The sequence below is a fragment of the Entelurus aequoreus genome, linkage group LG23 (genome assembly GCF_033978785.1).
Source record: "Entelurus aequoreus isolate RoL-2023_Sb linkage group LG23, RoL_Eaeq_v1.1, whole genome shotgun sequence".
Taxonomy (NCBI): Eukaryota; Metazoa; Chordata; class Actinopteri; order Syngnathiformes; family Syngnathidae; genus Entelurus; species Entelurus aequoreus.
Genome location: NC_084753.1, coordinates 34,202,511 through 34,220,238, shown reverse-complemented (window position 1 = coordinate 34,220,238; position 17,728 = coordinate 34,202,511). Strand labels below are relative to the sequence as shown.

The window sequence follows — 17,728 nt, the reverse complement described above, 5'->3', positions numbered from 1 at the left end:
ATAATTTTAAGAAAAAAATATTTAGAAAAAAAGGTTACATTTTTTAAAGAAGAAGGTATATAATTTTATAGGATTGTAGTCAAATATATTGTGAAAAAGTTTTTTTTTTAAAACACAATATTGCGAGAAGCTATTTTACCAGAATTGTGTAGAATAATTCTAAGAAAAAAAGTTTACATTTTTTAAAGAAAAAGGTATGTCATTTTAAGTGATTGTAGTCAAATATATTGTGAAAAAGTATTATATAATTTTTTTTTAGAAAACGCAATATTGTGAGAAAAAACTTATTTAACGAGAATTGCGTAGAATAATTTTAAGAACAAATAATCAAAGGAAAAAGTTAAAAAATTTTAAAGAAAAATTTGTCATTTTACATGATTGAAGTCAAATATATTGTGAAAAAGTATTTTTTTAAACAATATTGCCAGAAGCTATTTTACCAGAATTGTGTAGAATAATTCTAAGAAAAAAAGTTTACATTTTTTAAAGAAAAAGTTATGTCATTTTACATTGTTGTAGTCAAATATATTGTGAAAAAGTATTTTTTTAGAAAACGCAATATTGTGAGAAGTTATTTTATCAGAATTGTGTAGAATAATTTTAAGAAACAAATATTTTAAGAAAAATTTAAATTTTTTAAAGAAAAAGGTATGTCATTTTACATGATTGTAGTCAAATATGTTGTGAAAAAGTATTTTTCTTTTTTGGAAAACGCAATATTGTGAGAAGTTATTTTACCAGAATTGTGTAGAATAATTTTAAGAAACAAATATTTAAAGAAAAAAGTACATTTTTTAAAGGAAAAAGATATGTCATTTTACACGATTGTAGTCAAAAATGTTGTGAAAAAGAATTTTTCTCTTTTTTGGAAAACACAATATTGTGAGAAGTTATTTTACCAAAATTGTGTAGAATAAATTTAAGAAAAAAAGTTTAATTTTTTTTAAAGAAAAATATATGCCATTTTACGTGATTGTAGTCTAATATATTGTGAAAAAGTATTTATTTATTTTATTAGGAAACACAAATTTGTGAGAAAATTATTTCACCAGAATTTTGTATAATAATTTTAAGAAAAAATATTTAAAGAGAAAGGTATGTCACTTTACGTGATTGAAGTCAAATATATTGTGAAAAAGTTATTTTTTTCCTTTTATTAGAAAACACAAAATTGTGAGAAGTTTTTTCACTAGAATTGTGTAGAATAATTATTAAGACAAAAATATTTTAAGAAATAGTTTTAAAAAATTTAAACAAGGTATGCATGTGAAAAATAATTTTTCCCTTTTTTGGAAAACACAATATTGTGAGAAGTTATTTTACCAAAATGGTGTAGAATAAATTTAAGAAAAAAAGTTTAAATTTTTTAAAAGAAAAATATATGCCATTTTACATGATTGTAGTCAAATATATCGTGAAAAAGTATTTATTTATATTATTAAAAAATGCAAATTTGTGAGATAAGTTATTTCACCAGAATTTTGTAGAATAATTATAAGAAAAAATATTTAAAGAAAAAGGTATCTCACTTTACGTGATTGAAGTCAAATATATTGTGAAAAAGTTATTTTTTTCCTTTCATTAGAAAACACAAAATTGTGAGAAGTTATTTCACTAGAATTGTGTAGAATAATTTTTTAGACAAAAACATTTAAAGAAATAGTTGAAAAAAATTTAAACACGGTATGCCATTTTACATGATTGTAGTCAAATATATTGTGAAAAAGTATTTATTTATATTATTAGAAAATGCAAATTTGTGAGATTTTTTTAAAACAAAAATATTTAAAGAAATAGGTAAAAAAATTCAACAAGGTATTCATTTTACATGATTGTAGTCAAAAATATTGTGAAAAAGTATTTATTTATTTTATTAGAAAATGCAAATTTGTGAGAAAAGTTATTTCACCAGAATTTTGTAGAATAATTTCAAGAAAAAATATTTAAAGAAAAAGGTATGTCACTTTACGTGATTGAAGTCAAATATATTGTGAAAAAGTAATTTTTTTCCTTTTATTGGAAAACACAAAATTGTGAGAAGTTATTTCACTAGAATTGTGTAGAATTTTTTAGACAAAATATTTAAAGAAATAGTTGAAAAAAATTTAAACAAGGTATGCCATTTTACATGATTGTAGTCAAGAATATTGTAAAAAAGTATTTATTTATATTATTAGAAAATGCAAATTTGTGAGATTTTTTTAAAACAAAAATATTTAAAGAAATAGGTAAAAAAAATTCAACAAGGTATTCATTTTACATGATTGTAGTCAAAAATATTGTGAAAAAGTATTTATTTTATTAAAAAATGCAAATTTGTGAGAAAAGTTATTTCACCAGAATTTTGTAGAATAATTTTAAGAATTTTTTTTTAAAGAAAAAGGTATGTCACTTTACGTGATTGAAGAAAATTGTGGGAGTTCTAGTGTTAAAGGCCTGTTAGAGGCACCTTTGTAACCAACGTGTGTCCTTTCGGTAAACACTGGCTGGGAGTGCAGGGATAAGGAAGTACGGGTGAGGCGGCCATAAAGTTGACGGTCTCCATAGCAACCGGGGGGGGAGTAAACAGGGGGTAGATGATTAAACAAGTTCAAGTAGCAACAAAGCGACAGAGTCCCAACTTAAAACACAACACAAGCAACTTAGTTGTCATGTTGGATCTACGCTCTTGCACACTGGGGATGGCGGGGGAGGGGAGACGTCAAGGCCCTGATGGAGAGCAGCTCAACAAGGAAGTCGGGCTGGCGGCCAAAAGGCGGCGAGAATTCCAAGCAGAGACTAGAAGGTTGTTTGCAGCTGCACTGAGAGCAGCAAGGAACATTTGAAAGTGCGGCAGGAACATGTTAGTTTGCCCTTGCAGGGAAGATGCAGCGTGAGCACTAGTAGTCCTCATGCTGCATGATGACCCTGTATGGGCATGCGCCACTCCTCACACGCACGCCGCTCGCCCCCGCCTCCATAAAAGGGAGTGAGAAGAGCGTCTCCCCCCCCTCACGGTCCTCTCAGGTCATTTTGGACTTTCTAGTCGCGCATTCGACGACAAGCGCAAACATTCGCTTACCGTGCCTCTTCATGGCCGCCTTGGCGTGGCCCACCGCCTCCCAGGGGCTGGGGATGTCCAGGAAGACGGCGTCGGCCACGCCCGTCACGCCAAAGCCCTCTTTGCACACGTCCTGGTTGCGCACGGTCACCAGGTGGTCCACGCGGTGCTCCCGGAACTCCTCGGCCGCCGTCTCGGCGCGCTGCTGGTGGAACTCCACCGTATGCAGGTGGCCCGTCGGCGCCACCGTGCGCAGGATGGCGTGGGAGAGCGAGCCGCTGCCCGTGCCTGCCAAACACAAGCGCACGCTTCTTAGAAACATGTTAGAATAGAATACAATAGAGTTTTATTGTCATTATTACTAGGGATGTCCGATAATGGCTTTTTTGCCGATATCCGATATTGTCCAACTCTTAATTACCGATACCGATATATACAGTCGTGGAATTAACACATTATTATGCCTAATTTGGACAACGAGGTATGGTGAAGATAAGGTCCTTTTCAAAAAAATTAATACAATAAAATAAGATAAATACATTTAAAACATTTTCTTGAATAAAAAAGAAAGTAAAACAATATAAAAACAGTTACATAGAAACTAGTAATGAATGAAAATGAGTAAAATGAACTGTTAAAGGTTAGTACTATTAGTGGACCAGCAGCACGCACAATCATGTGTGCTTACGGACTGTATCCCTTGCAGACTGTATTGATATATATTGATATATAATGTAGGAACAAGAATATTAATAACAGAAAGAAACAACCCTTTTGTGTGAATGAGTGTGAATGGGGGAGGGAGGTTTTTTGGGTTGGTGCACTAATTGTAAGTGTATCTTGTGTTTTTTATGTTGATTTAATTAAAAAAAATAAAATAAAATTTAAAAAAATGATACCGATAATAAAAAAAACGATACCGATAATTTCCTATATTACATTTTTTTAAAGCATTTATCGGACATCTCTAATTATTACCAGGGATGTCCGATAATGGCTTTTTTGCCGATATCCGATATTGTCCAGCTCTTAATTACCGATACCGATATCAACCGATACCGATATATACAGTCGTGGAATGAACACATTATTATGCCTAATTTTGTTGTGATGCCCCGCTGGATGCATTAAACAATGTAACAAGGTTTTCCAAAATAAATCAACTCAAGTTATGGAAAAAAAAAAAAGTGCCAACATGGCACTGCCATATTTATTATTGAAGTCACAAAGTGTTTGTTTTTTTTTTTTAACATGCCTCAAAACAGCAGCTTGGAATTTGGGACATGCTCTCCCTGAGAGAGCATGAGGAGGTTTAGGTGGGAGGGTGTATATTGTAGCGTCCCGGAAGAGTTAGTGCTGCAAGGGGTTCCGGGTATTTGTTCTGTCGTGTTTATGTTGTGTTACGGTGCGGATGTTCTTGTTTGGTGTGGGTTCACAGTGTAGCGCATATTTGTAACCGTGTTAAAGTTGTTTATACATATACCCTCAGTGTGACCTGTATGGCTGTTGACCAAGTATGCTTTGCATTCACCTGTGTGTGTGCAAAAGCCGTAGATATTATGTGATTGGGCCGGCACGCAAAGGCAGTGCCTTTAAGGTTTATTGGCGCTCTGTACTTCTCCCTACGTCCGTGTACACAGCGGCGTTTTAAAAAGTCATACATTTTACTTTTTGAAACCGATACCGATAATTTTGAAACCAATACCGATCATTTCCGATATTCCATTTTAAAGCATTTATTACAGTGAACAGGTTCAAATAACAACAAAATTGGAGCAGACCCCCTAAGGTGCGTACACAATAATATAGTAATATAAATAGTAAAAAATAGATTAAAAAAAGAAGATGTTGACCTTGATTCTACATCCTCCTTCAGTAAAACACACGACATGATTGGTTTGGTTGGTCCTCCTGGAGGCAAAGATTGCCTCCACCCGGGCGTCAAGTCACGAGAGGGAGGGAGGGGGAGGGGCGAAACGTCGCAGTCGCCGTGGAGACCCGGCGGCGGAAACAGGGGCCTTACCGCCGTGACCCCTGACCTATGTGACTGATCCTTGTTGCCTCACAGGAGGAATCAATCATCTGAAGGGGAGGAGGGCCACGTCGTCATGGCAACCTGCCTCCAAGGTGAGTCGGGGGGGGGGGACAAACAGTCACCTTGGAAGCAACACGGAAGTAATATTCACGCGTCTGCGGTCTCCTACAGAATCAATTAATCACACGCACACAATTTGAGCTGAGTGCAGTCAATACGCAGTAAAGCATGACGAAGCACTACTGCACCACACACACACACACACACACACACACACACACATACACACACACACACACACACACACACACACACACACACACACACACACACACACACACACACACACACACACCAATCTAGCTCCCCCATCCCTCCACACGCACACACACAGGATTGATGGTGGACGCCTGCAGTAAAAGCGAGGCTAAAGCAGGAAGTAAAGGACACACTTAGTCATTAAATGTTCATTATTTTTACACTTGGACACTCTTAAACTGTGTTGCCTTCAAGCACTGTGGGTAAAACAACAACAAAAAAAGGTGTGGTATCAAAACAACTGCTCTGTACCACTTTTTGGCACTGTGCCTTAATAAGCGGTCTGGGGGCCGCAGGGGGATAAAGCCTACTCTATACAGTATTTACAACCTTACTAGTGTTCACTTCACAGCCACAGTGTTCATCTAGTTATTGACATTATTTACACATTATTTTGTCTGTTTCAGTCACTATGTTTTTTAGTCATTACAGTAATTATGTTCACATCCACAGGAACCACATGGGTGAGCCTACTCTATACAATATTTACAACCGTACTAGTGTTCACTTCACAGCCACAGATGGTTCATGTAGTTATTGACATTATTTACACATTAATTTGTCTGTTTCAGTCACTATGTTATTTAGTCACTACAGTAATTATGTTCACATCCACAGGAACCACATGGGCTAGCCTACTCTATACAATATTTACAACCCCTACTAGTGTTCACTTTACAGCCACAGTGTTCATCTAGTTATTGACATTATTTACACATTACTTTGTCTGTTTCAGTCACTATGTTATTTAGTCACTACAGTTATTATGTTTACATCCACAGGAACCACATGGGTGAGCCTACTCTATACAGTATTTACAACCTTACTAGTGTTCACTTCACAGCCACAGCTGGTTCATCTAGTTATTGACATTATTTACACATTGCTTTGTCTGTTTCAGTCACTATGTTATTTAGTCACTACAGTTATTATGTTTACATCCACAGGAACCACATGGGTGAGCCTACTCTATACAGTATTTACAACCTTACTAGTGTTCACTTCACAGCCACAGCTGGTTCATCTAGTTATTGACATTATTTACACATTACTTTGTCTGTTTCAGTCACTATGTTATTTAGTCATTACAGTAATTATGTTCACATCCACAGGAACCACATGGGCTAGCCTACTCTATACAGTATTTACAATCTTACTAGTGTTCACTTCACAGCCACAGTGTTCATCTAGTTATTGACATTATTTACACATTACTTTGTCTGTTTCAGTCACTATGTTATTTAGTCCCTACAGTAATTATGTTCAAATCCACAGGAACCACATGAGTCCACTCTATACAGTATTTACAACCGTAATAGTGTTCACTTCACAGCCAGTGTTCATCTAGTTATTGACATTATTTACACATTAATTTGTCTGTTTCAGTCACTATGTTATTTAGTCCCTACAGTAATTATGTTCACATCCACAGGAACCACATGGGTAAGCCTACTCTATACAGTATTTACAACCTTACTAGTGTTTACTTCATAGCCACAGATGGTTCATCTAGTTATTGACATTATTTACACATTGCTTTGTCTGTTTCAATCACTATGTTATTTAGTCACTACAGTAATTATGTTCACATCCACAGGAACCACATGGGCTAGCCTACTCTATACAATATTTACAACCCCTACTAGTGTTCACTTTACAGCCACAGTGTTCATCTAGTTATTGACATTATTTACACATTGCTTTGTCTGTTTCAGTCACTATGTTATTTAGTCACTACAGTTATTATGTTTACATCCACAGGAACCACATGGGTGAGCCTACTCTATACAGTATTTACAACCGTACTAGTGTTCACTTCACAGCCACAGATGGTTCATGTAGTTATTGACATTATTTACACATTAATTTGTCTGTTTCAGTCACTATGTTATTTAGTCACTACAGTAATTATGTTCACATCCACAGGAACCACATGGGCTAGCCTACTCTATACAATATTTACAACCCCTACTAGTGTTCACTTTACAGCCACAGTGTTCATTTAGTTATTGACGTTATTTACACATTGCTTTGTCTGTTTCAGTCACTATGTTATTTAGTCACTACAGTTATTATGTTTACATCCACAGGAACCACATGGGTGAGCCTACTCTATACAGTATTTACAACCTTACTAGTGTTCACTTCACAGCCACAGCTGGTTCATCTAGTTATTGACATTATTTACACATTACTTTGTCTGTTTCAGTCACTATGTTATTTAGTCATTACAGTAATTATGTTCACATCCACAGGAACCACATGGGCTAGCCTACTCTATACAATATTTACAACCCCTACTAGTGTTCACTTTACAGCCACAGTGTTCATCTAGTTATTGACATTATTTACACATTACTTTGTCTGTTTCAGTCACTATGTTATTTAGTCATTACAGTAATTATGTTCACATCCACAGGAACCACATGGGCTAGCCTACTCTATACAGTATTTACAACCTTACTAGTGTTCACTTTACAGCCACAGTGTTCATCTAGTTATTGACATTATTTACACATGACTTTGTCTGTTTCAGTCACTATGTTATTTAGTCCCTACAGTAATTATGTTCACATCCACAGAACCACATGGTTGAGTCCACTCTATACAGTATTTACAACCTTACTAGTGTTCACTTCACAGCCAGTGTTCATCTAGTTATTGACATTATTTATACATTAATTTGTCTGTTTCAGTCACTATGTTATTTAGTCCCTACAGTAATTATGTTCACATCCACAGGAACCACATGGGTGAGCCTACTCTATACAGTATTTACAACCGTACCAGTGTTCACTTCACAGCCACAGATGGTTAATCTAGTTATTGACATTATTTACACATTGCTTTGTCTGTTTCAGTCACTATGTTATTTAGTCACTACAGTAATTATGTTCACATCCACAGGAACCACATGGGCTAGCCTACTCTATACAATATTTACAACCTCTACTAGTGTTCACTTTACAGCCACAGTGTTCATCTAGTTATTGACATTATTTACACATTGCTTTGTCTGTTTCAGTCACTATGTTATTTAGTCACTACAGTTATTATGTTTACATTAGGGCTGAACGATTTATCGTTTTCAGATCGAAATTGCGATTTCAGAAGTCTCAATCTTGAGATCGTGAAGGCTTCGGTTTTAGACGAACGTTATTTAGCTCTCCTGGCTGACATGTCTGTTGTGTATATGCAGCCTGCTCGTGCTACTCTCATGCCTTGTCAAACTCACCAATCAGAAGTGGTAAACTACTTGTGAGCAGGGCATGCCGTCACGCTAACCAATCAGAGGCGGCCATTGACGAGGCTACCGCGTACACGCCCACTAACAACTTTGGTGAAGAAACAAACGTCCTGGAGGAAATGGCTGCTGCCGCCGGGTCAGAAGTGGAGGAGGATTTAGTTTTAATACAGAAGAAGAGCAGCACGTCTGTCATTTGGGACTACTTCGGTTTCGAAACTTCAGATGTGCATGAGAAACAGGTACTTTGTAAAACTTGTCGGGCCAAAGTCGCCACATCCCAAGGCAACACGACTAATTTATTCCGGCACTTGAAAAATCACCACCGGCAGTTACACGACGAATGTATGACCAAAAAGTCCGGTGAAAAGTCAACCCCGAGCGATTCAGCCCATTGTAGCAAACATACCACAATTACAGCGTCGTTTGCCAGTTTTTTTGCCATGTTCTATTGTTAACAGAATAGATGTGCAATATTTGGGTGCTGCTAAGCGGTAAATGAATGACCCACCTATTTTAATGTCTGACATATTTTTCAGAAGGGCAGAGGTTGGGTCATTTTGTTTTTGTAATAGTATTTTCTTTATTACCATTACTTTTCAATTTCACTTTAAAATATTGTTCAGGTTTCTTCCAGGGTTGAATAAAGTACTTGAATTGCTGCTATAGATGTTGATAGGCTAGCTCTCTTGAGCCATAAAAGACTGACCTACCTACTTGAGTATAAGACTGTTTACATAAGGTCAGGATCCTTTTTTTCCTTTATTGAAGTTGTTGAATTTTGTTTTTCTTATTATATATTAAGCATTGCTTTTTGTGTTGGAATTGTTTTGTATTTTATTTAACTTAAACTTTTTTATTTATCTTAACATAATTAAGGTTTTTGTACTGGTTTTAGTTCTTTAGTTTTAATAACTGCTGTTGGTCAAGAACTTTGGAGAATGTACATGCATGTTTCTTAATAAATACATGTTTGAAGCAATTCTTACCTTTTAGTATTCATCCTTGCATTACATAGCATTTAATGTTTTCATGGTATATCATTTTTTGTCATGTTTTAAATCTGTTACTGTTACTGAAGCTTGATTTGAAAAGAAATCGTGAGTCAAAATCGAAATCGCAATTTCTGTCAGAAAAATCGTGATCAGATTTTTTCCTGAAATCGTTCAGCCCTAGTTTACATCCACAGGAACCACATGGGTGAGCCTACTCTATACAGTATTTACAACCGTACTATTGTTCACTTCACAGCCACAGATAGTTCATGTAGTTATGGACATTATTTACACATTACTTTGTCTGCTTCAGTCACTATGTTATTTAGTCACTACAGTAATTATGTTCACATCCACAGGAACCACATGGGTGAGCCTACTCTATACAGTATTTACAACTGCACCAGTGTTCACTTCACAGCCACAGCTGGTTCATCTAGTTTTTGACATTATTTACACATTACTTTGCTTCAATCACACATTCCTGGACGTCGTCTACATCGCTAAAAGAAAAATCTAAGGACGAGAATCCTTCTGGCATCATCCATATAAATCGCCCGCTTGAATATTCCTTCTTCTCTTCTACGACTCTCTCGTCGTCATTTGTGTTGTGAGTTCCCTTCCTGGTTCGATGACCCACCCTATCTTGCCTCTGATTGGCCCTCTCGTCATGTTTTGCTCTAGTCTTAACCAATCGTGACTCATCATAGTAAACCCACCAACCAATCATGGATGTTCTTATACGTAAACCAACCAATCCTCATTGATGTTTCCCGTATATTTTGTCCCCTGCCCGTGGAGTTGCTTCGCTACGTAGCTTTGTTTTTTGAGTTAATCATTTTTAATGGAAAACCGTAGTTTTTACCACTGCAGCCGTAAACCGGAATGGATGATCAAAAACCGTAATCATTACGGGAAAACCGTAGTTGTCGGAAGGTATGGCAAAGAGACGGACAAAGATTTTAACACACATTGTAGGTCGGAAAACGCAAAGAAAAACGGAAATTATATTTTTATATATTTACAGAGACAAAAAAAAGACTATAGACGGAAAAATCACATGCCTGGAATGGTCACTTTCAGACCAAAAACAAGACTTAAAGCTGCGAGCAGTCTTGAGCGGGCCCTCGCTCGCATTGCTCGAGGTACATGCCAGTCGGCCGGCAGGCAAGACGCGTGCGGTCAAGACCCCCGAACAAAATTTTCGGTACTCCCAAAATATGAAATTTCTCGCCATACCTGACGCGTCTGCAAAATATGGGGACTTGTTGTGCATGTTAAGGGCCTGAAAAAGGTGTCCAAACATATAGAAGAAAAAACAACAATTTCTATAGGGCCCTTGCCCTCTGCTTGGGCCCTAGTAAAATAAAATGGACGGTCATCATTTGTAGCTATTAGGATCAAGATCTGAACTTGTGAAATCGAGTTAACGTTTTGTGACAAACTATTAGATTAAAGTTTATCGCTATGCCACGCCCACATCCTGTCATTTACAAAACATTTTTTGCAATTTATGATCAGCCATCAGTTTAGTATATCCCTGATCACCTAAAGTGCAGAAATGACAGATTGGTGATGGCGTGGGGGCAGTTTTCGTCGCTAGGCTCCGCCCACTATGAGAAGGTATGAACAGGTACTGACCCATCGGGCACTTTAGGGTGTCATCATCATCATTTCTACCAAATAAAAGCAAGATCTGAATTTGTGGAGCCCAGTTATTAACGTTTCGTGTTTTGTGGCAAAGCATGGGAGTAATGTGTGGCGCCATGCCACGCCCACATCTTATGGTGTAGGACATTTTTTTCTTAATTCATCATCACCTATATGTGTAGTATCTGTCATTATAATTGTGACTCATTTGGTTAAAGTCCCTAAGAAGAGTTGATTTAAGTACGACCCCTTTTGTTTTGCCAAATAACGGCCAAAAACCATCGGAGCAAAGTTTGGGGCCATGCCACGCCCACATCTTGCGGCGTGGGGATTTATTTTTCTTAATTTATCATCACCTATATGTGTAATATATGTCATTTTTACCGCGACTTATATGGTCAAAGTCCCGAGGAGGAGTTTGTTAAAGTACGACCCCTTTTTTCGCCGAAAAATGGAAGACAAAAACCAAGATGGCCGACTTCTTGTTCGTTCGCCAAAAACGGCCCGCCGGCGTCTTTAAATTGGCCCGCGAGACGTCATGAGTTTAATAAAGAATATATTATTATATTATATTCATTTTAAAAGTATAACGTTTTTAATGCTGCTATTTTGACACAATCTAGTGGACAAAATTAGTTTTTCCTGGTCAATGACTTTTTATGTTTGGAATGTGCAGCATCTATTTGTATGACCGAATGCAAACAACCTTCCCTAGTCATGGTGCAAAAAAATACAATCTAAAAAAAATCCAACCAACACAAAATGTGAAGTGAATTTAGTGAGTATTTATATAGCGCTTTTCTCTAGTGACTCAAAGCGCTTTTACATAGTGAAACCCAATATCTAAATTACATTTAAAACTGTGTGGGTGGCACTGGGAGCAGGTGGGTAGTGTCTTGCCCAAGGACACAACGGCAGTGACTAGGATGGCGGAAGCGGGGATCGAACCTGGAACCCTCAAGTCGCTGGCACGTCCACTCTACCAACCGAGCTATACCGCCCCAATGTAGACACGCGTGGTCACTGAACTTTGTGGATATTATAAAAAATGTCCAAGCACAGCAAAAATAAAAATTAATTACGAAAAGTGATGGGAAAATGCTTAAAACTCTCCATACTTATCCATGTTTGGTGCATTTTAGCTGTTTAATAATTTACAAAACTTTAAGGAGGTTGTCACAGAAGTAAACATGGTAGAAGTCAAACTTTCGCATACTCTTAATATCCAAATATATTACAATTAATATAATGTGTGTATGTAGATGTGTATATATATATATATATATATATATATATATATTACAATTAATATAATGTGTGTGTATGTAGATGTGTATATATATATATACACATCTACATACACACACATATTAATTGTAATATATTTATATTTATATATATATATATATATACATATATATATATATATATACACACACATACATACACAGATATATACATATATAGATATACATACATAGCTATACATATATATATATATACACATATATATATATATATATATATATATATATATATACATATATATACACATACATACATACATACATACATATATATATATATATATATACATATATATACACATACATACATATATATATATACACATATACATATATATATACATACAAATATATATATACACATACTGTATATATACATACATACATACATACACACATATATATATACACAGTATATATATATATATACATATATATATACACAGTATATATATATATATATATATATATATATATATATATATATATATAAATATATATACACATACTGTATATATACATACATACATACATACACACATATATATATACACAGTATATATATATATATATATACATATATATACACAGTATATATATATATATATATATATATATATATACATACATATATATATATATATGTATATAGTTACTTTACATGCAGTGGGCTTTCGGCCCTCAACCACATTGAACGTTAATGATACCCTCCACTGTTGTTTACTTTGTTAATGATGCTCTTCATTGTTGTTTACATTGTTGAACGCACTGCCGCATTATTGGATTTATTTTCCATGACATGATAATTCCGGCTTCCCAGGGAGAAGACGCTAACTTCCTTTGCGGTAAGGTCGTCGCTCACCTGACTCACACACGACCGAGCCGGGCTTGAGCTCCAGCAACATGGTGATGGCGGCGATGTCGGTGGTGTAGAGGATCTGCGTGCGGTGCGGCAGCGTGACGGTCCACAGCTCGGGCGTGGGGTGGAGCACGTACACCCAGCCGCCTTTGGTGCACGTGACCTTCGACCCGTAGCGCTGGCCTATCAGGTCTGCCGAGTGGCGAATGGCGCCGTAGCGCGTCTGCGTCTGGGCCCCGTGCCGCACCTTGATGTGCGTCATGGAGTCGTGGCCCAGGTACACCACGGCGACGTCGCCGTCCTGGATGACGTCAGAGTAGTCCACGAAACTCATAGTGCGCTCACTCTGCAACGTGACACAAAATCAACATGATAATGTGTTACATGAACAAATATTTATGATGTCATACATTTAATATAGTCAAGTGCTATTTGAAACAAATCTGACAGGCAAAGTCTTATTTTGAAAGTAAAATATGGCGGTACACGTCACTTATTAAATATTGTCGCTTCATCCTGGACAATATTCATTACAAACTTGTGCTTTGTTTTAAAGATGTGCTATTTGGATTTACACTGTATGAAAACAATTTTGAAAAGGAATTTTACCTTTGCAATCTCATTATACTATTGGCTAAGTCAGGGGTGTCAAACTCAAATACAGAGTGGGCCAAAATTTAAAACTGAACAAAGCCGCGGGCCAAGGTTAAACAAATTAACCTTTTAACAGGGACCCAAACAAGTTTTGCATTGAATATTGAACAAGCCAGGCTTATATAACTTTATAGGGACATGCAAAATCGAGTTTCAGATAATAATAATAATAAAAAAATATCAATGGCATATCAAATACAATGTAAATAAAAATTGAATGCCTCTTTTCTATTTGCAGCCTTCTGAGGTAAATATCAACATTAACTTTTTCCACAGGCTAATAACTTACAAAATAAAATAACAATGAATGAAACAACCATTCAGGACTTTAAACTGCTCAGTTTGCAACACACTGATCTAATCTGATGTGCCCAGGCCAGATACCTGCCATCTTTTCTTGGATGCTAGTTCATTAATGTCGGGGCTCAGGCTTTGAGCTGAGGCAACCTTCATTATCCAACGAAGGTGTTCATCAGTCATTATAGCTCGTAGTCCACCCGGACCACAGTCTTGGGGGCGTGTCTTAAAGGCACTGCCTTTAACGTCCTCTACGAGCTGTCGTCACGTCCGCTTTTCATCCATTCTAAGAACGTGCCGGCCCAGTCACAAAATATGTGCGGCTTCTGTACGCACACACACGTGAATGCAACGCATACTTGATCAACAGCGATACAGGTTACACTGAGGGTGTCCGTATAAACAACTTTAACACTGTTACAAATATACGCCACACTGTGAACCCACACCAAAAAAGAATGACAAACACATTTCGGGAGAACATCCGCACCGTAACACAACATAAACACAATAGAACAAATACCCAGAACCCTTTGCAGCACTAACTCTTCCGGGACGCTACAAAATACACCCCCCGCTACCACCAAACCGGCAAGTGAAATTACACGGGCCAGAGTTTGACACCCATGGGCTAAGTTTTATATTCATAAATGCAAGTTTGTCAAAACCTCACCTATTATTTGTGCCTTTAAAAAAGAATTAGAACTCTACATTAAAACACTCTCTACCTCGAACAACCAAAAAGCTGTGAAAACGATGATGCTGTGTTCCTAATCTAAATTATTTACTGAACTTGTGTGAGCCTATGGCTTTGCACTTTGTTATAAATATATATTTTACATTCCATTTTAGTTACTTTATTGAGTTTACAACCCCCTGGCACTGTTTTGTACTGTTTTTGTACTTATTTTAATTATTATTATTTCTCAATTGTTTGTAAATGTTGCAATTTATAAATAAAGATTTATAAAAATAAAAAAAGATATCAAATATTAGAGGATACACCGCTAACGAGCTTAGGTTGCATTTAACAAGAATTTAAAGAACACCTTGGGAAGACTATCTCTCCCGGCTGGCCTGGGAACGCCTCGGGATCCCCCGGGAGGAGCTGGACAAAGTGGCTGGGGAGAGGGAAGTCTGGGCTTCCCTACTTAGGCTGCTGCCCCCGTGACCCGACCTCGGATAAGCGGAAGAAGATGGATGGATGGATTTATAAAATAAAAAATAAAAGAAGATATTAAATATTAGAGGATACACCGCTAACGAGGTTAAGTTGCATTTAACAAGAATTTAAAATCTAGGAAAGACACATTGACGACACAATAAATGTGTTACATTTACGATAACGCTAACCGGAACTTCTACGCTTGAAGCATGCTAACCACGTTAGCACGTCCGGCTAACGGACAGCACAGACAAAGAAATAAGCGACCATTTGTGCCGCGACTTACCGTTTATACAACAATCCCCGTTAAGCGTCTCCAAAAAAACACAATTAGTTCCAAATAAACCACTTTTGGTCCTCGTCTGTGCATGCGGAAGTCAACTTTCACGGAGTCCCCACATGTGCTTGTTGTGACAGGAAGCCGGGCACAGGAGACCGGAAGTAGGTTGCTTTCGCTGACTTGTAAACTTCCTGGATTGGCTGATGCCTTAGACAGGCAGTGCATATCATTTGTAGATCTACTTTTTTTTTGCTTTCGCTCTTCTATCCAGCCAAACAAGGAGACACTAAACAAACAAAAACAAATAAAACAAATAATGAAAGTTTTTCTGGTAATAATATGGAACTATTCTATTAAATCCTAATAGTTTTTGTTCATTTCTGCATTATATATAAGCAAAAAAAGACAATCACCTCATTACAATATGTTATACAAACCCCGTTTCCATATGAGTTGGGAAATTGTGTTAGATGTAAATATAAACGGAATACAATGATTTGCAAATCATTTTCAACCCATATTCAGTTGAATGCACTACAATGACAAGATATTTGATGTTCAAACTCATAAACTTTATTTTTTTTTTGCAAATAATAATTAACTTACAATTTCATGGCTGCAATACGTGCCAAAGTAGTTGGGAAAGGGCATGTTCACCACTGTGTTACATGGCCTTTCCTTTTAACAACACTCAGTAAACGTTTGGGAACTGAGGAGACACATTTTTGAAGCTTCTCAGGTGGAATTCTTTCCCATTCTTGCTTGATGTACAGCTTAAGTTGTTCAACAGTCCGGGGGTCTCCCTTGTGGTATTTTAGGCTTCATAATGCGCCACACATTTTCAATGGGAGACAGGTCTGGACTACAGGCAGGCCAGTCTAGTACCCGCACTCTTTTACTATGAAGCCACGTTGATGTAACACGTGGCTTGGCATTGTCTTGCTGAAATAAGCAGGGGCGTCCATGGTAACGTTGCTTGGATGGCAACATATGTTGCTCCAAAACCTGTATGTACCTTTCAGCATTAATGGCGCCTTCACAGATGTGTAAGTTACCCATGTCTTGGGCACTAATACACCCCCATACCATCACACATGCTGGCTTTTCAACTTTGGGCCCATAACAATCCGGATGGTTCTTTTCCTCTTTGGTCCGAAGGACACGACGTCCACAGTTTCCAAAAACAATTTGAAATGTGGACTGGTCAGACCACAGAACACTTTTCCACTTTGTATCAGTCCATCTTAGATGAGCTGGTTGAGGAAGGTTTTTCTTAAACTGTTCAACAATTTGCTCACGCATTTGTGGACAAAGTGGTGACCCTCGCCCCATCCTTGTTTGTGAATGACTGAGCATTTCATGGAATCTACTTTTATACCCAATCATGGCACCCACCTGTTCCCAATTTGCCTGTTCACCTGTGGGATGTTCCAAATAAGTGTTTGATGAGCATTCCTCAACTTTATCAGTATTTATTGCCACCTTTCCCAACTTCTTTGTCACGTGTTGCTGGCATCAAATTCTAAAATTAATGATTATTTGCGAGAAAAAAAAAAAGTTTATCAGTTTGAACATCAAATATGTTGTCTTTGTAGCATATTCAACTGAATATGGGTTGAAAATGATTTGCAAATCATTGTATTCTGTTTATATTTACATCTAACACAATTTCCCAACTCATTTGGAAACGGGGTTTGTACATGGGGGCAAAAAAACTGTAAAAATGTCAGCAAAAGGAGCAAGAAAGTGGGTATGTAATGAGAAAAAAATTAAATGTTGTAACTAATAATTAATAACTACATACTTATATCCACCAATAATACACAGCTGACACAATATCTGTTTTTAGCATTTTTTAAATAAAAACATATCAATATGGCCCCC

The 17,728-nt window shown here is 36.8% G+C and overlaps 1 protein-coding gene across 1 annotated transcript in view; it reads right to left on the bottom strand.

The window, feature by feature from the left end:
- Nucleotides 1-16,033, bottom strand: part of trmt61a (tRNA methyltransferase 61A) — a 17,566-nt gene extending 1,533 nt beyond the window's left edge. The window contains exons 1-3 of the mRNA XM_062033827.1: nt 15,851-16,033; nt 13,452-13,794; nt 3,062-3,328 (exon numbers count right to left, since the gene is read on the bottom strand). Of these exons, the coding sequence (XP_061889811.1) occupies nt 3,062-3,328; nt 13,452-13,782 (598 nt within the window). The 5' untranslated portion in view covers nt 13,783-13,794; nt 15,851-16,033. The remainder of the gene's footprint in view (nt 1-3,061; nt 3,329-13,451; nt 13,795-15,850) is intronic.
- Between the last annotated feature and the right edge of the window lie 1,695 nt (nt 16,034-17,728).